We start from the raw sequence: 25,481 nt of genomic DNA, 5'->3' as shown, positions 1-25,481 counted from the left end.
ACAATTCTATAAGCTTTTTAATGGTATACATATAAGTTTAATTGGTTACTTAAAACCGGTTCAAAAATAGATTTTAATGTCGGAATATCCGGTTCAAAAATTGAGATAACCGGATCCATCCTCCAAGAAAATTTGTTATTAACGTGTTCATCATTTCAAGAGCTATTTGTGGTAAATATTTCAGAAGCACCCCAGATGTCTACGTAACCAATGACGAATATACAGAAAAACAGAAGATAGTATATTTCTGAACCAAAACCGATTAAATGTGAAAAAGGTCAATGAAAACTTGCAATGCACCAAATATTAATAACAATTCCTATAGGGCTAATATATTCCTTAGGGTTTATCAATTAAAAGAATTCCTCGGTTTCAAGTTACCAAAGAACCTTTAATTCAATAAAATGCAATTTTATCACACATATCGCTCATATACTCAAAGAGTGACACATTTCAAAAAATCCAGTTTCGAAAAAACGCGTTTTAAGTTGGCGGTTGAAATTTCGCTTCGCCACTTAAAAAGCTTATTACACAAAAACTAAAATAACTACTTAAACCATATTTTGCAAACAGCTAGCCAGATATCAGTGCTAAATTTCTGTGCAAGATCAAGCTTGAGTTGAAGTGTTTTAGTGCTTCATAAACTCAAAAAACTTTTGTGTTGAATTATGCGAAACTCATAGTAAAGCGATGTAACTCGTCGAGTTTTAGAGATATTACTATGAAAATTTGACACAAGATAAAGTAGAAGTCGTAGAAAAAATAGAAATTACTAACTCAGAAAACGCATTTTTTGAGTTATGCCAGTCTTTGATTAAATGAGCGACATGTATCACGGTGTGCCTTAACCAAATTTAAATAGAAGGTGCTTACACCTGGGAAGTTTTTGCAGATTCTGAAAATACAATGCTCATAGATGAGAAATATCAAGAAACAGGGAGGGATTTTCAAATAAATCGCGATCAAAATTCACAATTTTAGGGTTTTTTTAGGTTTTCACGATTTTGCTTGGAAACCGCATGTCGTATCGAAATGAGTCTAAAGAAAAAGTTGTAGCTGTGATTCTCTATAAGACTGACCTTTAGGTTTTTTTGTAGGTTTTACCATTTTTGAGATATAGAGGTTCAGTTCAATTTTTTAGGTTTTTATCTTGAAGACTTAAGATAAAAACCTAAAAAATTGAACTGAATCTCTATATCTCAATTTCCAAGCAAAATAGTGAAAACCTAAAGAACCACTAAAAATGTGAACTTAAATCGCGATTTATTTGAAAATGCCCCCTGCGATTATTTTGTTTCTTGATATTTCTCATCTATGAGCATTTAACATTAGTTAAGGCGCACCGTGGTATATGTATGTATGTATGTACAGTGGCACAGAGAAGTTTACATACACCTTACAAAAATTCTAAATCGTTGGGGTTTTTATAGCAACAACTGCACTACGGGGCTCCGTGGTGACAAAATAACAATAATTACACAAATTTATTTTAATATTATCCGTTTATTTATTGCAATTAAAGAATTTGAATTTTCACAACACAGAAAAGTATACATACACCTTAAAACTATTTGCATTTCTGGTAAAATAACAAAAAGCAATTACATTTGGATATCGTTCATATTAGAATCTCATCTATGTCTGGTAGAAATTTCACGATGTGCACAGTATGGACCAAATCGCTTACTCCCTTCGACAGTTATCGGCGGTAGAATTTTTCCGAACATTTTCGAACGTTTGTGGGGGATTTGGCTCATCTTCGAACTTAAACTAAGTTTTGATAAAAATATTACTAACGCCTAATTTTGGACCAAATCGGTCCAATCAGACAGACAGACATGGCTAAATCGACTCCAAATTGTCTGAAACACATTTCGTCCAAACGTACTTGGGGTCTAAAACAATTATTTTGATGATGCATAGCATAAATGCTGAGGGTATAAACAAAGATCCCTCTATGGCCACGGGTTAACGTTAACCGATCGCCATAAAATTTCATATACATATAAGGATTTTGGATCATATGGAAAAATTTAGGGGGTAGGCCTTTCAAAAAAAAAACTTTTTTGGCCGCCCTAATGCACATTCAAATACACCAACAAACCGAATTTCGGATGTCCGAATCCTCTGAACAATTTCGGAAGAATCTTACGAATCTTTGTTCCGAATTCGTTCCGATTTCGAATCGATTATTTTTGTTTGTTTGTTTTCGAAAGACGAAGTGAATCTCGCCATAAAATGCGCATATAAAATTTTTCAATTTTTTAAATATAAATGCTACATATAATAATTCAAGATAGTGTTGATTCAGCATACTTCGAAGCTCTGATGCTGCTTGAAAAATTATATGTGCGAATTTTAAAGCGAATCAATTTGTTTTTTCGACAACAACCAAACAAAAATCACTTAGAGAATCGTATGTATCTTCCGAAATAGTTCAGAAGCTTCGGACCTCCGAAATTTGGTTTGCTGGGATGTTACCTTTTGTTCTTGTTTGAAATAGATTAATAGACATCAAATTATGTTAACCCATTAAACGTGGTTATTTATTTTTAGTGCTTTCGTGCTAACTTTATATGTTATTATTTTTGCCTTTATTAAGGCGAAGGTCATTTTATAGTGTTATTTGAATTAATTCTCTTTCGAGTTGAGCTATTATGATCTAGGAGTTCACCAAAGTCCCACACACTCAACCATTATGCTACGTTTCACGGGTGGGATTTTTGACATACATACATATATTCGTAACACCTGAGTCTTGCCAGACCCCACCCATTTTTTATTGAAAAATTTCGGAAATTTTTCCTAAAATTAGATTTTTTCTACATTATTTGACAAAATGAATACCCTTTTATTGAATTTTTCGATTTTCACCCTTCCCGTCTTCAAAATTGCGCATAAAAAGGTCGCAAAATTTAGAGATGGGTGTGAATTCAGTGAATGTACCACAACCTAAAAACCCTTCCGAATAGGGTTACACTTTTATTTTAGACAATTATATACATACATAACTGGACAAATAAATCCCATTACTTAGCTACTTAGCTTCTCTGCTCTTTTTGTGGGGTGAATTGGCTAAAATATAGGCATTTCCATATGAATTAGTAAAAAAATCCGTAGGATGCATTCATTTACGTCTTGATATAATTGTTGTTGCACTGCAATAAGCTGTAAAGCTATAAAATAGACACCATTCGTTCCCCACAAACAAAATATATTGCTTCAAAGTGAAATATCAATACGATTTTTGAACATAGAGACAAGAAAAATAGGAATTTTTACATTATAGTCATATGTCCGTTTTTACTAACTTGATAATATTAATTAAATTTATAGTTTTTAGGCATGTTTTTTGACAAATAAGGATTATTTAAGATTATGTTCCTTAAAAAATATTCTACCATTTTTTATACAAAAGTTTTAATTGAGTTTACTAACAAATTGTATGGGTCTGGCCAGACTCATGTGTTATGAATGTGACAAACAATATTGGTGTCCAACGAAGGGTTAATATTTTGAAATCACTTCTCTTATTCTCTACTATATATGTTGCGCAACTAATCAATTTCATATCCACTTTAAAATATTTTGTTGTTATTCAAACAATTGAATTACAACAAAATATGGACTAAAGCTGAAATAAACACAAAGATGTAAAATTCTGCAGTCCAACAATAAAAAACGCCAACAACAATAATAGGCATCAGCACGGCCTTGTTGACCAATGCGTAATGCAAAAACAACTTTCTTGTTGTTTTTACCCCCGCTTATTGAAGCAACACTCCTATGTTCGTATTCTTTGCGAAGCAAAGACGACATAAAAACAGTGGTGGATATGAAATTCTTTAGTTCGACTCGAATTGTAGGGTAAACAGCTTTAGGGCCATACAGCAAATTTCTCATTTTATTTAATTTGCTAGATGGCTTTATTGACCTGTTTATCGATACAGAGTCGGCGAAAAAGGGAACTGATGAAGTTGTTTGGTGACAACTGAAACTATAGTATTCCCTACCCTTCGCCCGCAACTAATCAATTTCATATCCACTTTAAAATATTTTGTTGTTATTCAAACAATTGAATTACAACAAAATATGGACTAAAGCTGAAATTGCTCCTTATACTTTATACACATTAAAGTCAAAAAAGTTTCTAAAAACCGAATGTCTTTTTAATCGCCGAAGAGTTTCGTTAGTTATAAAAAATAAATAAATTGACACTAATGACTTGACTTTTACAATCCTTACATCGACCTTTGACAGATTCTATGTTAGAAGATACTAATGAAATTAATGATTCTATTCGTATACTGCTCAATATAAGGGGAGATATTTAATTTGTATGTTGTTCTGTAGTAATCACACTAGTGTTTAAAAACAATATCCCAACAAATTGTCGATGTATGTAGGTCAACATTCTGGTACAGACCCATAAGTGATACTGTTAATTGTTAGGTATTTTAAAGGGATTATCCACATTATCCAACATTTTGAGTTTCCAGTGTCTAAACAAAAGCCTTACAACGAAATGTTTACTTAAGTTTCAAAAATCAAATTGTGTGTTCTTATTTGTCAGAGAACATTCGTTCAATAACTGTTCAGACTCTATATGATAAATTGAAGGCGACCAATTGGCTTTTTATTTAAGATACTTTGAAGGGGTAACCTTCAAATATATTTTTACATTTTCACATCCAATATTGAATGAATAGACTATAATAAAGAGCCTATGCTGAGGATTTTCATCGTAGACATATGGTCCAGTAGACTTTTTTACTCAGTTCAATCCCAGGAATCAGAAACGCGAAGGGCCCATTAAGGTTTTCAAATCGCGCCGGCCTAATGTTCGTCTCTTTTATACAAAAAAAATAGAATTCGATTATGATTTTAAAGAAGATTTGGAAATAAGTTAAATCAACAAAAGTTCTTTCAAGGATTATAAGAGCCTCGATTATCCATTACCTCTATTATCTGTTATAAACTCCATTACCCGGGAGTAAAAGCACACCTTTCCATTAATTTGATTAAGAAATTCTCCTGTTTCCATTTGTCTATTTATGGGATCACAAAAACCATTGAACAAAGACAATACCGATGAACATGATGACGATGACGGATCAATACAGGCTTCGACAATATTGTGGGACTTCATCAGTGTGGCCATTTTTGCAGTTAATTTATTTTATTTTTTGTGTTTAGCCGCAAAACTTCTATTTAGCATTTTTTTTCTTTAACATTTTTCAATTTCATTATTCTATCCACAAAAACCCAAATATTTGAGTACTTTTTTATAAACAAAACCTGATAAGTTTTAGTTCTGTAGTGCGATTCTCCAACTCATTTTTTGAGCTACCGACAAAAATCGGTAAACTTAAAATGCTTATAATTTCGGTAATTAAAGATATTTTTTGTTAAACAATGTTGATGGAAGCCAAATTAAATCGAAAATCTATGTATATAAAAACTTAAAATACCTGAAACCGGGCGGTACCGGTATATAGAGGCTGTGCCAATATGGGGACCTATGTCCACAATTTTTAATGGAGACGATTGTTGAAAACCCTAAATTCTAAACCACAGCTAAGTCGGTCTGAAAATGTATCTAGAGATATAAAAAGGCCAGAAATCGGGTGGTAACGTTATAAGTGGCCATTCCAAAACATGTACTAATATCCGCATTTTTGATAGATACGTTTTTTGACCATTAGGAAACCTAAATTAAAAATTATAGCCAATTCTGTCTGACACGTAAAAATGCCAGAATTGGGGTGGTAACGTTATATGGGGGCTATTCCAAAACATGGACCAATATAGTCCATCTTATTAATTTACCTACCTGCGAACAAAAGATGTATCTTTCAAAATTAGTGTTCTATCTACATTTTTGTGGATACTACAGTGATTACCACAGACGGACGTGCATATATTAATATATTTACTTAGGGGTGGCAAACGACCCTTTCTATGTGTTACAAACGGAAAAACAAACTTCATACACCTTTATTAAAAAACAAGTAAGAACTTGTTATACCCTCCACCACAAGTTGTATTGAAGTAAAATGTAGTAATTAGTTTCCTTTTGTGTATGAAGAGGACTTAATACTAAATTTCAGCAATTTCGGTAAAACAATGTGAGGCACCGTTCTATGGGGGCTATTTCAAAACGTCGATCTATACCGACAAATTTCTGACGGAAAAGAATACTAAATACCAAATTTCCTATATTTCGGTAAGAGAATGTGGCTAAAACTTAAAAAATACCGAAAATCTAGAAGTACGCTTCTATGGGGATATAGGAAGACGTGGACCTATACTGATAATACTCTTCTGAAATATTTTATAACTCTTGGAAGACTAAATAACGAATTTCAGCCATTTCGGTGGGATATTGACGTCACAATCTTCAGTATTACGAAAATCGGGAGGTACCGTTCTAAGGGGGCTATATCGAAACGTGGACGAATTTTAGTCGGAAATGGGGCAATATGAAAGCGTGGACCTGTACAGACAAATTTCTGGCGATCCGTTTTATATCACATTGAAGACTAAATACCAAATTTCAGCCATTTCGGTGTGATAATGAAGCTAAAACCTTCAAAATACCGAAAATCGGGAGGTACCGTTCTATGGGGGCTATATGAAGGCGTGGACCGATACCGACAAAATTCTGGAGGAATGTTTTATACCCCTAAAGACCGATACCGACAAAATTCTGGAGGAAAGTTGTATACCCCTAGAGAAGACTACGTACCAAATTTCAGCCATTTTGGTAGGATAACGAAGCTAAAACCTTTAAAATACCGAAAATCGGGAGGTACCATTCTATGGAGGCTATATCAAAACGTGGACCGATATATCCCATGTTCCATACCAACCATCCTGCAAGTAATAAAAACTTCTGTACCAAATATTGACTCTCTATCTTTAAAATTGCGAGCTGTATCTTGATCTGGTCACACTGGACTTCATGAACATCACTGTCAGCCCTAGTAATTCAGGAGAATATAAATTACAAGTTTATCGAATACAGGAGAAGCTTGTAACTAAAATGAGGAAAATGCACCATCAAAAAATATTTGTAAATAGTACTTGTGTATGTAATGACAAGCATAAATTGCTTTATGTTCCCGAAATATTTTTATGTATTATACCCTCTACCATAGGATGGGGAAATGATCACTGTAGACCCCACACACTATATATATTCTTGATCAGCGTGCAATTCTACATCGATATAGCCATGTCCGTCCGTCTGTGGAAATTACTCTAGCTTCCAAACGGATTGAAGTAGGTGGATGAAATTTCGGTTAAATCTATTATATGTATGTAGGACCTTTGGTATTGAAAGCGGTCTATGTAGGTCCACGTTTTCGTATAGCCCCCATACGTGACGCGTCGTCGTTTTAAGGAAATTTTAGGATATTTGTCCCAGTTGACCACCGAATTGGTTGTAATTTGGTATTTTATATCTCCAGAGGCTAAAAAACATTTCTACCAAAGTTAGTTTATAGGTCCACGTTTTGGTAGAGCCACCATATAACGCCCCATATATAGTGCGTGTCACTTTAAGATATTTTGAATGTATTAGTCCCATTTGACCACAGAATCGGTTGTAAGTTTGTTTTTTGTGTTTCCACAGGCTAAGAAATATTTCTACCATAAAATATGTATATAGGTCAAGGTTTTGATATAGACCCCATAGGACGATATCTCCCGATTTTCGGTATTTTGAAGTTTTTAGCCTCATTATCGCAGCGAAATGGCTGAAATTTGGTATTTAGTCTTCGTTGGGTGTATTAAACTTTCCCCCTGAAATTTTTAGGTATAGGTCCACGCCTTCATATAGCCCCCATAGGACGGTACCTCCCGATTTTCGGTATTTTGAAGGCTGTGGCCTCAATATTCCACCGAAATGGCTGAAATTTGGTGGTTAGTCTTCATTTGGGGTACAAAACATTCCATATGATTTTTTTCGGTATAGGTATACGCCTTCATATAGCCCCCATAGAACGGTACCTCCCGATTTTCGGTATTTTGAAGGTTGTGGAGGTCCATATGATATTTGTCGGTATAGGTCACACGCCCTCATATAGTCCCCATAGGACGATATCGGTATTTTTGAAGGTTTTAGCAATAATATACTACCAGTTTTGAAGGATTTAGCCTCATTATAACACCGAAATGGCTAAAATTTGGTACATAGTCTTCATTGTTGGTATAAAATTTTCCACCTGAAATTAGTCGGTATAGGTCAACATCTTCATATAGCTCCCATAGAACGGCATCGCCCGATTTTCGATATTTTGAAAGTTTTAGCCTCATTATTCCACCGAAGTGGCTGAAATTTGGTATTTAGTCTTTTTCCGGGCTACAGAAAGGGGGTACCCCTATAGAACGGTATATTACAATTTTCGGTATATTGAAGGTTTTAGCCTCATTATAACACAGAAATGGCAGCAAGATAGTACTTAGTCTTCGTTGAGGGTATAAAACTTTCCACCTGAAGTTTGTCGGTATAGGTCCATGTCGTCATGGTCCATGTCTTCATACCGGCCGAAATGTGCCGGTATAGGTCGACGTCCTTAAATACCCCCATAGGACCGTACCTTCGGATTTACGGTATTTTGAAAGTTTTGGCCTCAATATACCACCGATATGACAGAAATTTAGTATTTAAATTGCCAAGGGTGTATAAAATATTGCAGAAGAGAATTATCAGTATAAGCCATTTTCTTCAAATAACTCCATAGAAGTGTACTTTCCGATTTTCGGTATTTTAAGTTTGTGTCATCATTATCCCATCGAAACGGATGAAATTTAATATTTAATCTCCGTTGGTGGAATAAAATTTCCCACCTGAACATTTCCGGTATTGTTCCATGTTTTTATATACCCCCCATAGAAAGATCCCTCCCAATTTTCGGTATTTTGAAAGTTTTGGCCACAATATTCAATGGGAATAACTGAAATTTGGTATTTAGTCTTCGCTGCAGTTACGAAACTTTCCTCCAGAAATTTATCGGTACAGGTTAACGTTTTATACTGCCTCCATAGAACGGCGCTACCGATGTCGTTAACTGTCCAAATCCAGAATATCCACGTTTAGTTCTAGTCGGTTTTGCCCAATTTTATGAATTTCGCTCAATTCGGAAAATTGTAAATATTGGTCCATGTTTTGGAAAGAACAAAAATGTCGCCCCAAATTAACTGTTTTGAAGGGAGTATTATCAGTTGAGATATATGTACTACTCCTGCAATAAAAGGAAGAGTTTAGTACTTTCAGAAACGAAATAAAACTAATTGTTCCTATTCACTTCAATACAGTTCGTGGTGGAGGGTATAAAAAGTTCGGCCCGGCCGAACTTACCGCTTTTCTTACTTGTTTTATTTAATTTTTTCCTTAAACTAATATAACAAAAATATCATAGTTAGATATTATTGTGCAAATGTGTAGAATACTATGCCATTTTTACTAAAAACCACATAAAAATATTAGCTCCATTATTCGTGAACATGGATTATCCATAATCAATCCGGTCCCGACCATAACGGATAATCGAGGTCCGACTGTATTCAAAAGGTCTCGCACAATCCACTTTGAAATTATATTTTGGTAAAGAAATACTCAAATTTGTTCTAAAAAAAAATATTTCCCTTTTACGAATGAATGAACTTTTATTCAATTTATTTAATTTTTTAATATTTAATTTTATTTTTTTTTAATATTTTCGATTGTTTGAGTGGAGTATTCCCCCATTGGCTCAACTTCATTTATTACTCTCTATTACAGAGAGTAATGTTTTTTTAAAACGAACTGACAGTGTTGCAAAATTTTACTGATCGCTACCAATATCATGATTTCATCCCGGCGAAGGGAATTATCAATTGGCTTCTCAGTTTTTGAAATGATGCCTTTTTAGCGAAAAACCGAACTCTTTAAGTGTCTAGTATTCTCATATGAATGAGAATCACACTCACTTTTCGGCTTTTCCAAAGAAACACCAAAATCAAAATATTTTGCAACATGTCAGCACGTATCAACTAAGAATTCTTCGAATTCTGTGAGTTGAAAAGAACACCAACACAGTTGCCTGTAAGGTTGTTTATTGGAATTTTGTTTTTTGTTTTTAACAAAGCTCCAATTCGCCCGTGCCTCGGCTGTTTTTTGTTTGTTTTGTTTATTGTTGAAGTTCAATCTCATTTTCGATTGTTTGAGTGGAGTATTCCCCCATTGGCTCAACTTCATTTATTACTCTCTATTACAGAGAGTAATGTTTTTTAAAACGAACTGACAGTGTTGCAAAATTTTACTGATCGCTACCAATATCATAATTTCATCCCGGCGAAGGGAATTATCAATTGGCTTCTCAGTTTTTGAAATGATGCCTTTTTAGCGAAAAACCGAACTTTTTAAGTGTCTAGTATTCTCATATGAATGAGAATCACACTCACTTTTCGGCTTTTCCAAAGAAACACCAAAATCAAAATATTTTGCAACATGTCAGCACGTATCAACTAAGAATTCTTCGAATTCTGTGAGTTGAAAAGAACACCAACACAGTTGCCTGTAAGGTTGTTTATTGGAATTTTGTTTTTTTGTTTTTAACAAAGCTCCAATTCGCCCGTGCCTCGGCTGTTTTTTGTTTGTTTTGTTTATTGTTGAAGTTCAATCTCATTTTCGATTGTTTGAGTGGAGTATTCCCCCATTGGCTCAACTTCATTTATTACTCTCTATTACAGAGAGTAATGTTTTTTAAAACGAACTGACAGTGTTGCAAAATTTTACTGATCGCTACCAATATCATGATTTCATCCCGGCGAAGGGAATTATCAATTGGCTTCTCAGTTTTTGAAATGATGCCTTTTTAGCGAAAAACCGAACTCTTTAAGTGTCTAGTATTCTCATATGAATGAGAATCACACTCACTTTTCGGCTTTTCCAAAGAAACACCAAAATCAAAATATTTTGCAACATGTCAGCACGTATTAACTAAGAATTCTTCGAATTCTGTGAGTTGAAAAGAACACCAACACAGTTGCCTGTGAGGTTGTTTATTGGAATTTTGTTTTTTTTTTTGTTTTTAACAAAGCTCCAATTCGCCCGTGCCTCGGCTGTTTTTTGTTTGTTTTGTTTATTGTTGAAGTTCAATCTCATTTTCGATTGTTTGAGTGGAGTATTCCCCCATTGGCTCAACTTCATTTATTACTCTCTATTATTTTTAATATTATTTAATTTTTTCCTCAAACTAATATAACAAAAATATCACAGTTAGATATTATTGTGCAAATGTGTAGAATACTATGCCATTTTTACTAAAAACCACATAAAAATATTAGCTCCATTATTCGTGAACATGGATTATCCATAATCAATCCGGTCCCGACCATCACGGATAATCGAGGTCCGACTGTATTCAAAAGGTCTCGCACAATCCACTTTGAAATTATATTTTGGTAAAGAAATACTCAAATTAGTTCTAAAAAAAATATTTCCCTTTTACGAATGAATGAACTTTTATTCAATTTAAATATTAAAAAAAGGTCACGCACAAACAACTTTTAATTTATATTATATATTAAATAAAACAAGTGAGCCAAGGCTATAGTCGGGTCGGGGCCGACTACTTGATACCCTACACCACTTTCCTGTGCATAAGCTTTTGACTGGTAAAATTCAAAATATTAAAATTGGGATAGCTTAGCGCCTTTGCTCTGAATGACTTCATTAATACAGGTCAATTTTATTGAAACGCGTTTAAGTGCATTCTGACGATGCAAAAAATAGAAAAGTGGGATGTATGCCAACCATCAACCGTCACATTCCGACCCCTGAATAATATCCGACCATTACCAAAATCAATAGGTTTATTTCTCTGTGGGACCCCCATTAACAACCAAAATTTCGTGACGATCCAATCAAAATTACGACGTGTAGCGTGATTAAAAAAATTAAAAAATAGGACGTATTATCGACTATTGCTATATCTCCGTTATTTGGCCACATAAGCCAATATGCTTTACATCATTGTAAAGATGGGATTTTCTACTTTCATAGTCGGACTTAGCTTTTGGAAGGTCCCCAACCAATGCTGTGCTATTCGTCATTATTATTAAAATCGCAAAAATGAGAAGTTGTGTTTTAATAGCGGCTATTGCGATATCTTCATTGTTTTACCACCTACGACAACCTACGTTACATCGTTGCAAAGGCGATATTTTCTACTTTCATCAGCAGGTTTTGCTTTTGATATACCTCTTATAGAAGCGGAGATATTCGCCTTGAAATAAAACGTTGACTTGTTCTCCAAATAAGTTGTTTGCCCATTCCGACCCCTTAATATTATCCGACCATCACCAAAATCAATAGGCTTCTTCCCATGTAGGACTCCCATTAACCCCCAAAATTTCGTGACGATCCGATCAAAATTGCGACCTGTAGCGTGATTACAAAGAAATGGAAAAATGGGATGTATTACCGACTATTGTGATATCTCCGTTATTTGGCCACCTACGCTAACCTACTTTGCATCATTGTAATGACAGGATTTTCTACTTTCATAGCCAGGTTTTGTTTTTGGAAATTATCCAACAAAAGCTGTGTTATTCGTCATTAGAATTAAAATCGAATAAATGAAAAGTTGGGTTCTATAAGCGACTATTGCGATATCTTCGTTGTTTGACCACCTACGACAACCTACCATACATCGCTGTAAAGGTGATATTTTCTGCTTTCATTGTCAGGCTTTGCCTTTAATATACCCCTTACAGATACGGAGATATTCGCTTTGAAATAAAACTTTGACTTTTTCCGCAAATAAGTTTTTTGCCCATTCCGACCCCTAAATATTATCCGATCATCACCAAAATCAATAGGCTTCTTCCCCTCCGGGACCCTCATCAACATCCAAAATTTGGTGACGATCCGATCAAAATTGCGACCTGTAGCGTGATTACAAGGTTTAGATGGACAGACGGACGGACTGACGGACGGACACACATAGCCAGATCGACTCAGCTCGTCGAGGCATTCATTTTGGTATATATAAGTATGGGTCTACGACCATTATTTCGATGCGTTACAAACTTTTTGGCCAAAACCAACTTATAATACCCTCCCCACATAGTGGTGTAGGGTATAATTATATATGATATAAAAAAACATAAGTAATCATATGATGATAAAATTAGTGAGAAACAATAGGTTATTTAATTTTGGTTATCTCGCGTCGCTCTACAGCTTTTTTCAGTTATATATGCTTACAGTGACGTCAAAAAAATATCCAAAGTGCTGATAAATAGAAATTCTAAAATTATTTTTGCGTAAGGTTTTTTAATTAAGATTTTATGTGATCTTCTGTAAAAACTCGTCATAATATGATACAGGGATAAGAGGTTGTAAAATATCATAACCCTAATATAGGTATATGTTTAATGCCGATTTACAGATTCTTTATTAGGCATGAATAAAATTTGTACCCAAATCTGTTTCCTTATGACCTTGTTCCACCGTAATTCAATTTTTAGAGAAATATGTTTCAAATAGCTAATCTTTTACCATCTATGTACAATTTAACTTAGCTCGAAGAAACACATTTTAAGGAAATCAACCGGCTGGCGGATAATTTTTAGGTGCCAATAAGTCTAGATAATGATCCTATCAATTGTAATGTGAATAGAAAATAACTTTATTGATTCAATTCAATCCAACAAGCTGGTATTGTTGCTTCTATCTGGAAATGAATCTATGTCACATATACCTAATTACTTGTGATGTTCATTTGTAAAACGCTTCCACTATTGCCTGAAAATAAGGGTAGAAAAACAGTTCGATGGTGTAGGCGGCAAAGATATTCTATTGAACGTGGAAATACAACAAATACCAACGTTATGGAATACTGGAATATGAATGGAATGGTATTGAGTTTAAGCACAAACCGAATGTGTAGAGAAGGCGGGCAGCAAATCTGGCGTTCACTTTGAAATTAACACCTTTTTATTGTTATTCTCAATTTGCCTGTACGCGGGTATTCGTCAATGGTTGTGGTGCGTCATTTACAGTAATTTCGTAAAATGAACATGTAGTTTTTTATTTAGCTTTTATATATTTCATTCAAAGGAATCGATAGCTTTAGTTCATTTCCAGATATTGTCGCTATCGCTAAATATCCGTACAACGCTTTGTCGTCGATATTTGAAATTTTGTTTTAAACAAAATTTTAAATTCGCCAGTAAAATAGTAATTTAAATGGTTCTCAGCGTGCAAATAATTAGTTATTTTGTGAACTTGTGGAATTTTAGCATAGCCTTAAGGGAAATTGGCTCCTAACACTGAATTTAGTTCATATATCTCTCCCTGAAGTTATTAAAAAAAAGGATTTACTTAGAGGTGCCTTTTATATTGTGCTCGTCAGAATGCAGTTTCTATTCTTTGGATGTTTAAAACCAAGTATGTAGTGTATTGTCTTAAATGTGATATATGTTAAAATACGAGTACGTATTACAATGTTTACGTTTTCTTCAAATGGAAAGTGAAAATATAAGACAATGAACATTCATAACAAACTGAGTACAATTATAAACAAAAGTTAAATAAAAAATAACAATAAATTTACTAGAATAACAAGCTTATTTGTGGTTCAAAATCGTGTAAAAGTAAAATATTTAATAATGGGACACTCAATAACGACAACTTCATTGTTCATATCATCAGCTCGCGTATTTTTTTTTTTTTTTTTTTTTTGATACATTATTTTGGGATTCCTATAAAATAGAGTATGGAATACAATTGACCACATTATACTCTTGAAAGTGATCTATGAAAAATAGACTGTATTCGGTTCAACAACCGATTAGTTTCTAAAAAAATATTCTGTCTACTAAACAAAAATATACTTTCAGTGTAATCGTCGCTGCAACAGCATTCATTCAAAATTACATTTCTGCAAATTCCTATTTTTTAGACATTTCAATTTATTTTTAGAAAAAATAATTAATGTGCATCAGCTCTCACCTTATGAAACAATGAATATGTGTGCGCGTCTTTGAGTTTTGACGACAAAACAATATGCATGGATGCGTTTAATGAAAACATACAAATAATATTTAGCATTTATGTAAAAAGTGTTGATTTTCTAACAAAAAATATGAGTTTTATTATGTTTATATTAAAAAATAAGAAAACAAAAAAAAAACATTCAAAAGATAAATTTAATCTCTGTTGTTACTATATCATAACAATTCAATCATGACATTCTTGAAATCGATGACCCTCGAAAACTAATGAAACGATAATAAGTTTCTGGGCCTATTAAGGATATCAAATTCTAGTCTATGATCGTTCGACTTTTTATAAAAAATACCCGTTTTATTGTCTAAAGGTAGTTTTTTTCTTTATAATCGAAATTTTTTCTGCTTCGGTCTATTAGTTGCAGAGGGTTTCAAGGTCAAAGTTGAACTTTGTGTTTTTATACCCTACACCATATTGTGGGGAGGTTATTATAAGTTGTTTTTTGGCCAAAATTAATGTCTCGACAAGCCGAGTCGATCTGGCTATGTGTGTTCGTTACAGTTGTATAAATCTAGTTCGTTTGAACGACCTAATTTGTTCTAGTTCAATGGACACCGGTTGTTTGTATGAAGAAATTGCGTATCCGTAACATCTCACGTTAGTTTGTGTGACGTTCACTGAGCTATGAACTATATTTATACAATTTAGTGTCCGCATCCGTCCGTCTATCTAAACCTTGTAATCACGCTACAGGTCGCAATTTCGATCGGTATAAAAGCCAGTCGGCCCCGTCCCGATTATAGCCTTTGCACATTTTTTTAATATTTTGCATCAAAATATGAATGTTTTTGAGCTTTTTTTATCTTCCTACCCTTAAAAAGGTCCAAACCCATCAAATAAACTATAAAAATAAAGAAAATTAAAAAAAAAAAACTTTTTATAAATGTAAAATTTGTTCAAAAATTAAAGAAATACTCCTTAGTTTTTCATAATACTCATATATTTAAAAACTGTTCATTTGTGTAAAAATACTACAATTAATATGGAAAATAATAGTAACACATACTTTTGTCCGTGCAATTTCAATAAATGTAAAAAGATGTTAAACGGACGGAACTGGACGCACAGAGGGGTGAAATCTCAAAAAAACGGAGATTAATTCCAAAAAAAATAGGTAAAAAAACTTTTTAAGTTAAACGGTTTTATGTTAAACATACATTGCAATGTTTAAGATAAATGTACTAAAAACCAAAAAATAATAAAATAGATACAGTCGTGGGAATTATAAACATATGCATAGACTAGACTAAAATAAAACCGTGGGGCACGTCAATTGTCTACAATCGTTGATTAAAATGTTTGTTTTGTAATGTTACACTATAATTAGGCAGTTGTTCAACCGACAACGATGGACGTGTGATAAGTAGGGCTAGAATGTGGAAACAAGCTAGCAAGCTCGATTATAAGCGAGTTTTAGGGTTTCATAGTGGTGAGCGAGTAGTACTTTGTCGATTAAAGACAAACTATGAGCAGTGAAACGATTCCTCGCCAGCCAGCAGTGTGAATGTCCATCGATAAACTAGTTGCAACATCTCTTTTATTTACATGGAGTGTATAACTATTGCAATTTCCATGAGCAAGAAAATAGTAAGAAATTTCCTCACCGTCTGCGGGCCAACTGCCTAACGACGAATTAAACGATTCTTCTATCGCACATTAAGTCGATAATTTGTAGACAATTGACGTGCCCCACGGTTTTATTTTAGTCTAGTCTATGCATATGTTTATAATTCCCACGACTGTATCTATTTTATTATTTTTTGGTTTTTAGTACATTTATCTTAAACATTGCAATGTATGTTTAACATAAAACCGTTTAACTTAAAAAATTTTTTTACCAATTTTTATTTTCTAGTTTTTGGTTTTTATTTCGCATTCTGTTTAATTCTGTTTAATTTAGTGCTTCATTATTGCAAGGTTTCTTGCCCGTTAGTTTATTGCAGTCCAACTCCTCTATACGTAGTCCCTGCAAAGATCTTACTCTACTAAGAGCCACGTAGGCTTGACCTTCTTCAAACAGTTTCGCACCTAAGTATACGACTGCGTGATCCACAGCGCTGCCCTGCATTTTATGTATTGTAGAAGCCCATGATAGTATTAAAGGCCACACACATCTGTGTGTATCGTTCCCGTTGTTTTGTTAACCTGGCTTCATATTCTTCAGGCGTTTCTGACGCTATCATCTGTGTGTATCGCTCACGTTGCTTTGTTAACCTGGCTTCATATTCTTCAGGCGATTCTGACGCCGTCATTTGTGTATATCGCTGACGTTGCTTTTTTAACCTGTCCTCATATTGCTCAGGTGTTTTTGACGCTAATTGTTCCCGTCGTTTCTGTAATCGACTATTTCTATCACCTTCACTTTCTTTAGCTCGTTTTGCTTTATACTTTTCTTTCGCTTTTTGAAGCCTTCGTTTACGTTGTGTTGCAGTTTCTGTTTTATTTGTGTTTGTATTTTTTATATTTTTTTACCATTTTGTTCCCACGAGTAATGGACATTTCAACGGTCGACCCCCCAGAGGTCCAATAAAGGGGCAAGGCTATGTACAACAAGATGCGCCTGAGTCTTGAGGGGAAACGCTAACGACATATCATTTTTATCCACCCTAATGCCATACAGTTCTCGGCGCGTTTTAACCTTTCACCTTAACTTGGGTGGTGTACCGCTAACGACGTATCATTTTTAGCCACCCTAGCGCCACACAGTCCTCAACACGATAAAAAATCTTGACTTGGGTGGTGGATTCAGGCTGGATTAATCAGATACCTAAATTACAGATTCAATTTCTAAATTTAAATCTAAAATATTGAGGTTTTATAGTGCACTGTATTCTTCTTGTCAAGCCCTTTTATTTGATACCCATATTGGTGGGATTGATAAAAAATTGTTATCAGCCATTTGGTAGCGGCGGCCATCTTAGATTTCAATTTTGCATAGTAAATTGTATTCTACTTGTTGAGACCTTTCATTTGATACCCATGTTGATGGGATTGATAAAACCTAAGTTATCCGCCATTTTGTAGAGGCCGCCATCTTGGATTTAAATTTTTTATAGTATATTGTATTCTGCTTGTTGAGCCCTTTCATTTGATACCCATATTGATGGGATTGATAAAACCTACGTTATCCGCCATTTTGTAGCGGCCGCCATCTTGGATTTAAATTTTTTATAGTATATTGTATTCTGCTTGTTGAGCCCTTTCATTTGATACCCATATTGATGGGATTGATAATAACTACGTTATCCGCCATTTTGTAGCGGCGGCCATCTTGAATTTATAATGATAATGAATAAACATAAATCACACGTCCATCGTTGTCGGTTGAACAACTGCCTAATTATAGTGTAACATTACAAAACAAACATTTTAATCAACGATTGTAGACAATTGACGTGCCCCACGCTTTTATTTTAGTCTAGTCTATGCATATGTTTATAATTCCCACGACTGTATCTATTTTATTATTTTTTGGTTTTTAGTACATTTATCTTAAACATTGCAAAGTATGTTTAACATAAAACCGTTTAACTTAAAAAAATTTTTTTACAAATTTTTATTTTCTAGTTTTTGGTTTTTATTTCGCATTCTGTTTAATTCATTTAGTGCTTCATTATTGCAAGGTTTCTTGCCCGTTAGTTTATTGCAGTCCAACTCCTCTATACGTAATCCCTGCAAAGATCTTACTCTACTAAGAGCCACGTAGGCTTGACCTTCTTCAAACAGTTTCGCACCTAAGTATACGACTGCGTGATCCACAGCGCTGCCCTGCATTTTATGTATTGTAGACGCCCATGATAGTATTAAAGGCCACACACATCTGTGTGTATCGTTCCCGTTGTTTTGTTAACCTGGCTTCATATTCTTCAGGCGTTTCTGACGCTATCATCTGTGTGTATCGCTCACGTTGCTTTGTTAACCTGGCTTCATATTCTTCAGGCGATTCTGACGCCGTCATTTGTGTATATCACTACGTTGCTTTTTTAACCTGTCCTCATATTGCTCAGGTGTTTTTGACGCTAATTGTTCCCGTCGTTTCTGTAATCGACTATTTCTATCACCTTCACTTTCTTTAGCTCGTTTTGCTTTATACTTTTCTTTCCCTTTTTGAAGCCTTCGTTTACGTTTTGTTGCAGTTTCTGTTTTATTTGTGTTTGTATTTTTTATATATTTTTTACCATTTTGTTCCCACGAGTAATGGACATTTAAACGGTCGACCCCCCAGAGGTCCAATAAAGGGGCAAGTCTATGTACAACAAGATGCGCCTGAGTCTTGAGGGGAAAACGCTAACGACATATCATTTTTATCCACCCTAATGCCATACAGTTCTCGGCGCGTTTTAACCGTTCACCTTAACTTGGGTGGTGTACCGCTAACGACGTATCATTTTTAGCCACCCTAGCGCCACACAGTCCTCAACACGATAAAAAATCTTGACTTGGGTGGTGGATTCAGGCTGGATTAATCAGATACCTAAATTACAGATTCAATTTCTAAATTTAAATCTTAATTATACGCCATTTAGTGGCTGCGCCCATCTTAAATATTGAGGTTATATAGTGCACTGTATTCTTCTTGTCAAGCCCTTTTACTAACCTAAGTTATCCGCCATTTTGTAGAGGCCGCCATCTTGTATTTCAATTTTTTATAGTATATTGTATTCTGCTTGTTGAGCCCTTTCATTTGATACCCATATTGATGGGATTGATAAAACCTACGTTATCCGCCATTTTGTAGCGGCGGCCATCTTAGATTTCAATTTTGCATAGTAAATTGTATTCTACTTGTAGAGACCTTTCATTTGATACCCATGTTGATGGGATTGATAAAACCTACGTTATCCGCCATTTTTTAGCGGCCGCCATCTTGGATTTCAATTGTTTATAGTGCATTGTATTCTGCTTGTTGAGCCCTTTCATTTGATACCCATATTGATGGGATTGATAGAACCTACGTTATCCGCCATTTTGTAGCGGCCGCCATCTTGGATTTCAATTGTTTATAGTGCATTGTATTCTGCTTGTTGATTATACGCCATTTAGTGGCTGCGCCCATCTTAAATATTGAGGTTATATAGTGCACTGTATTCTTCTTGTCAAGCCCTTTTACTAACCTAAGTTATCCGCCATTTTGTAGAGGCCGCCATCTTGTATTTCAATTTTTTATAGTATATTGTATTCTGCTTGTTGAGCCCTTTCATTTGATACCCATATTGATGGGATTGATAAAACCTACGTTATCCGCCATTTTGTAGCGGCGGCCATCTTAGATTTCAATTTTGCATAGTAAATTGTATTCTACTTGTAGAGACCTTTCATTTGATACCCATGTTGATGGGATTGATAAAACCTACGTTATCCGCCATTTTGTAGCGGCCGCCATCTTGGATTTCAATTGTTTATAGTGCATTGTATTCTGCTTGTTGAGCCCTTTCATTTGATACCCATATTGATGGGATTGATAGAACCTACGTTATCCGCCATTTTGTAGCGGCCGCCATCTTGGATTTCAATTGTTTATAGTGCATTGTATTCTGCTTGTTGATTATACGCCATTTAGTGGCTGCGCCCATCTTAAATATTGAGGTTATATAGTGCACTGTATTCTTCTTGTCAAGCCCTTTTACTAACCTAAGTTATCCGCCATTTTGTAGAGGCCGCCATCTTGCATTTCAATTTTTTATAGTATATTGTATTCTGCTTGTTGAGCCCTTTCATTTGATACCCATATTGATGGGATTGATAGAACCTACGTTATCCGCCATTTTGTAGCGGCCGCCATCTTGGATTTCAATTTTTTATAGTATATTGTATTCTGCTTGTTGAGCCCTTTCATTTGATACCCATATTGATGGGATTGATAAAACCTACGTTATCAGCCATTTTGTAGCGGCGGCCATCTTGAATTTATAATGATAATGAATAAACATAATTTTATTGTCACCAAAATCCAAAGTGTATACAAAATTTCAGATTAATCGGTTGGCAGGAAGAGGGTGAAATTTGCATTACTAAATTTGACCCAAGAATAAATAATAAATAAAACAAACGGGGTGAGCTTTATAAAACCATTTAAATGAAATTAGGTTTTTTGTATAACTGTCAATACATGGTTATAGGGTACAAAATTCTTCGCCTCTGACCAAAATGTCAAGATCATATGTTGTTTACTTTTACAGTTGCAGGGTGTTAAAGTTGAACATTTCTTTTAAATTTCAAAGTGCCATACAAATTTTAATTTTTTTTGAAAAATATATAGAGTATTAAAAAAAGTAGCGCGAGGTAGCGCTATAATGATAATTTTGTATTTTAGTCATGAGTATTGTCTTTCGAAATCAACTCAAAATTCTTGCCATTTTTTTCTGTTATTTTTTTTATTAAAAAAATGGTGAAAATTGTCTTTCATTAAAAATCTGGTAATTTTGAAAATAATATATTTTGTACTCTTTAATGGAGCTGTGGTTATTATTTTTATATTGTATTTATTGTTTAGCGTTGTGCTGTTTGTTTTTAAAATATGCGTACGAAAAAGTATTCATGTACGCAGAGCCACTAAATATATTTTTCACGTAGAAATATATTTGACTGTACAGTTATTAGGGCACTATTATAATATAATATTTAACCGTAAGTTTCAAGATATCTTAAGGAAAATTGTTAAAAATTCTTTTAAAGGCATGTGTAAGATCTTCTAAATATATCAAATTTGTTTTGCTCATATATATGGAGATTGTTCTAAAACAAGAATACTTTCATGTATGTATGGGGACGATGTTTGATAAAAATATTAACGCACTATTTACAATTTGAGTATATTGCAACTATAGGCCTAAAATGTTCAATAAACTCCAAATTTGACAGTAAGTCTATATAAGTCAGCGCATGATGAATTCTTAGGCACTCAAAACTATAAATCCTAATTTGAAGAAAAATATACTAACAAATGTGGTCAAGACCCTCGGCCATTAAAAAATATAGAATGCATATTTTCAATAATATTGTTATATTTTTCATATTATTATACCCGATAACCGATTTGGTCCATACTTTGCACATCGTGAAATTTCTACCTCCTTCGGGTACCTCCCACACAAAATTTCGGAAAAGTTCAGTTTAGGACCTGCTCTCGAATGGCTTCGATTTTTCTTTTAGCAATATGTATTCGCTGGTCCATAGTTCCTGAGAAAATAGCCTGAAAGTTGCAAAAAAAAAACCCCTATGACACCATGTGAAGTGGTTGGAGCGTAAGATAACTCTCGAACGGATCTGCCGATTCGGTCCCAAGTTTGGCCTTCGTAATATTTTTTCCAAACTTAGCTTAAGTTCGAAGATAAGCTATATCGGTCCACTCCTTCAGGTACATCCTCTACAAAAGTTGAAAATTTTTCGGTAAAATGGTGCGCTCGACAACTCTAAAAGGCAGTAACAGATTTGGTCCTTACTATTCATATCGTAATATCTCAACGGGACATAGATCAGGTTCGAATATGGACTATATAGGTTCACTCTTTCGAATACCTCCCACACAAAATTTGGGAAAAGTGCATTTTCAGGCCTGCTCTCGGATCGTTTTGCTTCTTTTTTAGCAACTTGTATTTGCTGCCCCCATTACGACCGCACACGTTTTCCAGGGGCAAGTCCGTACTTCATGAAAAAATGGCCCGAAAGCTGTAAAAAAACCCCTATGTCACCATGTGTAGCGGCTGGAGCGCATGATAACTCTCGATCCAAACAAATCCCTTTAATTTTTGTTGTAACAAATTGCATACGCTTTCCCATTACGACGGTACATGTTCCTTCTTACTTCTTAAGATAATGCTCCAAACGCTCCAAAAAGCCTGGCGGCACCAAACGTTGTATATCGTACTAGCAAAGTACCCGCTACTTCGTATGCGGAAAGGATATACAAAACAAATAAAAAATATATAATATAGACTGGTGAACATGGACATTTTTTTGTACTAATACCTATTTTAATTGATATTTATTTTCATGTAAGTACTATTCGTACCACGTAAGTCCGATTTTCCTCACGCCTACACATCAAGAGCCAGCCATAATTGTCGAGATATTTTAATGGGGATGCTCAGCGCCAAGACGGCTTAACCCACCAACCGCGATCCTCATTTCCAGCTCTATCTGTTCCCCCAAAACCATTTATAGTACTATTTAGTACTTTACATATAAATACGAACCTCCTCCTAATATTTCAAAATTCCCTTTACACAATAACAAATTGTACCAAATCCTGTAATATATACACGCCAACAAACCGCCAACACCGTAATCCAAATTTGGTACCATTTAGTACTATTCGTATCCAAAGTCCGAATTTCCAAACCTACCTCTATCAACACTCCAACAGCACTTTTGATTCCGAATTTTACTATTCCAAATGTATCCTATCACTGAAATCCAAATTGTACCAATTTTAGTAGCATTTAGTACATTTCCAACCCATAACTAAAAATTTCCAAAACTTTATCAATCCTACACTCCAATAGTACTCCTTATTCCAAATCTCGGGATTCCAGCTATATCTGTTCACCAAAATCCAAATAGTACCAAATTTGGTACTATTTAGTACTATTCGTACCTATGCGTACGAATTTCCACAACAACTGCATCCGATCACCGTAATCCAAATTGTACCAAATTTAGTACCATTTAGTGCGTTTTGTTCCCATAGGTCCGAATTTACAAACCTACCTCTATCCAACACTCCAACAGTAATCTTAATTTCGAATTTCAGGATTCCAAATGTATCCGATCACCCAAATCCAAATTGTACCAACTTTGGTACCATTTAATACTTTTCGTAGCCATAAGTACGAATTTTCAAAAGTATGCCAATCCCACACTCCAATAGTAATCATAATTTCAAATTTCACTATTCCTGCCCTATACGATCACTCAAATCCAAATTGTACAAGATTTGGTAACGTTTAGTACTTTTCGTACCCATAACCAAAAATTTCCAAAACTACCTCAATCCTACACTCAAACAGTAATCTTAATTCCAAATTTCAGAATTCGTGCTATATCCGTTCACCCAAATCCAAATTGTACAAAATTTAGTACCTCTCAGTACTTTTTGTACCCACAAGTACGCCCACACTCCAATAGTAATCTTAATTCCAAATTTCACTATTCCAGCTCTATCCGATCACATAAATTCATATTGTACCAAATTTGGTACCATTTAGTACTTTTCGTACCCAAAAGTACGAATTTCCAAAATACCTCTATCCTACACTCCAACAGTAATCCTAATTCTAAATTTCAGGATTCCAGCTCCATTCGTTCCCCCAAATCCAAATTGTATCTTATTTGGTACTATTTAGTACCTTTCGTACCCATATGTACGAATTTCGAAAACTACCTCCATTTCTCAAACCTACACTCCAACAGTAATAGTAATTCCAAATTTCAGAATTCCAACTTTATCGGTTCGCTCAAATTCAAATTGTACCAAATTTAGTACCATTTAGTACTATTCGTACACATGAGTACACATTTTCAAAACCACCACCTTATATCAGCTCGTCTTCTAAACCTTGATTTTCATTCCAAATATCAAGATTTTACTCTATCCGTTCACGTAATACCAAATGGTACTAAATTTAGTAACTTTTAGTACTTTTCGTACACTTATAGTTCGAATTTCCAAAAACCCTTTGGTACACTTTTTTAACTCTTCATCAGTGAACCTCATTCCAAATTTCAGAATTCTAGCTCTTCGCGTTTGCCTAATACAAAGGGTACCATATTTAGTACCTTTTAGTACTTTTCGTACCGTTCTAGTTCGAATTTCCAAAAATCCAGCCTTATCTGACACCTTCGGACCAAGAGTGAGGGTCACCAAAATTTCAAGATTCTAGCTTTAGCCGTTTAGTCTGGGCGTTGATTACCAGTCAGTGAGTCAGTCATCATTACTCAACTCTTTTATAAGTATAGATTATATAGGCGGTAGAAGTATTGTGAGTTACTTATTTTCTTTAGGTGTGAGGGTATATCTCTGTCGGCCAAGCCGACTAATATTTTCTTACTTGTTAAAATTATTTTATTGATACGTTGTTGAAACTTCGTGGTGAGGTATCCTCTTGAAAAAAATATATAAATACAGTGCTCGACATATCAATGGAAACTTTTTCAGAAAACTAAATACCTATAATCATTTTTGACGAAGTGCCTTTATTCCTCAGTCAAACATTCCAGCATATTTTTGCATAAAATAAAAGTTCAATGCGAAATAATAATAATTCAAACAAATATTAATGCTATATTTGGCAAAAGTACCTAAAACTGCTTTTGCAAAATATCCATTACTTCAACAACCTTGGCAAAAATTGGAAACTCTCACAAGTCTCTCACGTATTTATGATTAAAGGTTATTTTGCCAAATTTCTTTCAATGG

At 34.5% G+C, this 25,481-nt stretch overlaps 2 protein-coding genes and 1 long non-coding RNA gene across 5 annotated transcripts in view; 2 read left to right on the top strand and 1 right to left on the bottom strand.

The window, feature by feature from the left end:
* The window catches only part of LOC141387543 (E3 ubiquitin-protein ligase RNF181 homolog), a 140,032-nt gene that overhangs the window by 43,553 nt on the left and 70,998 nt on the right, over positions 1-25,481 (top strand). The window lies entirely within an intron of this gene.
* Positions 1-25,481, top strand: part of fray (oxidative stress responsive kinase frayed) — a 97,673-nt gene that overhangs the window by 43,555 nt on the left and 28,637 nt on the right. The window contains exon 1 of one of the 2 annotated variants that reach the window (XM_073957344.1): positions 14,111-14,443. The exons of the other annotated variant lie outside the window; for it this stretch is intronic. Within the exon in view, the coding sequence (XP_073813445.1) occupies positions 14,410-14,443 (34 nt within the window). The 5' untranslated portion in view covers positions 14,111-14,409. Of the gene's footprint in view, positions 1-14,110; positions 14,444-25,481 lie in introns of those variants that run through there. 2 annotated transcript variants of the gene reach the window in all.
* Positions 1-25,481, bottom strand: part of LOC141387574 (uncharacterized) — a 64,406-nt gene that overhangs the window by 36,515 nt on the left and 2,410 nt on the right. The window lies entirely within an intron of this gene.

Source organism: Musca autumnalis, unplaced genomic scaffold, assembly GCF_047663935.1.
Source record: "Musca autumnalis isolate F117 unplaced genomic scaffold, ASM4766393v1 scaffold_1, whole genome shotgun sequence".
In the NCBI taxonomy this organism is placed as follows: domain Eukaryota; kingdom Metazoa; phylum Arthropoda; class Insecta; order Diptera; family Muscidae; genus Musca; species Musca autumnalis.
Note: the sequence above shows the minus strand (reverse complement) of the source record. Positions and strands in the feature narration are given on the sequence as shown.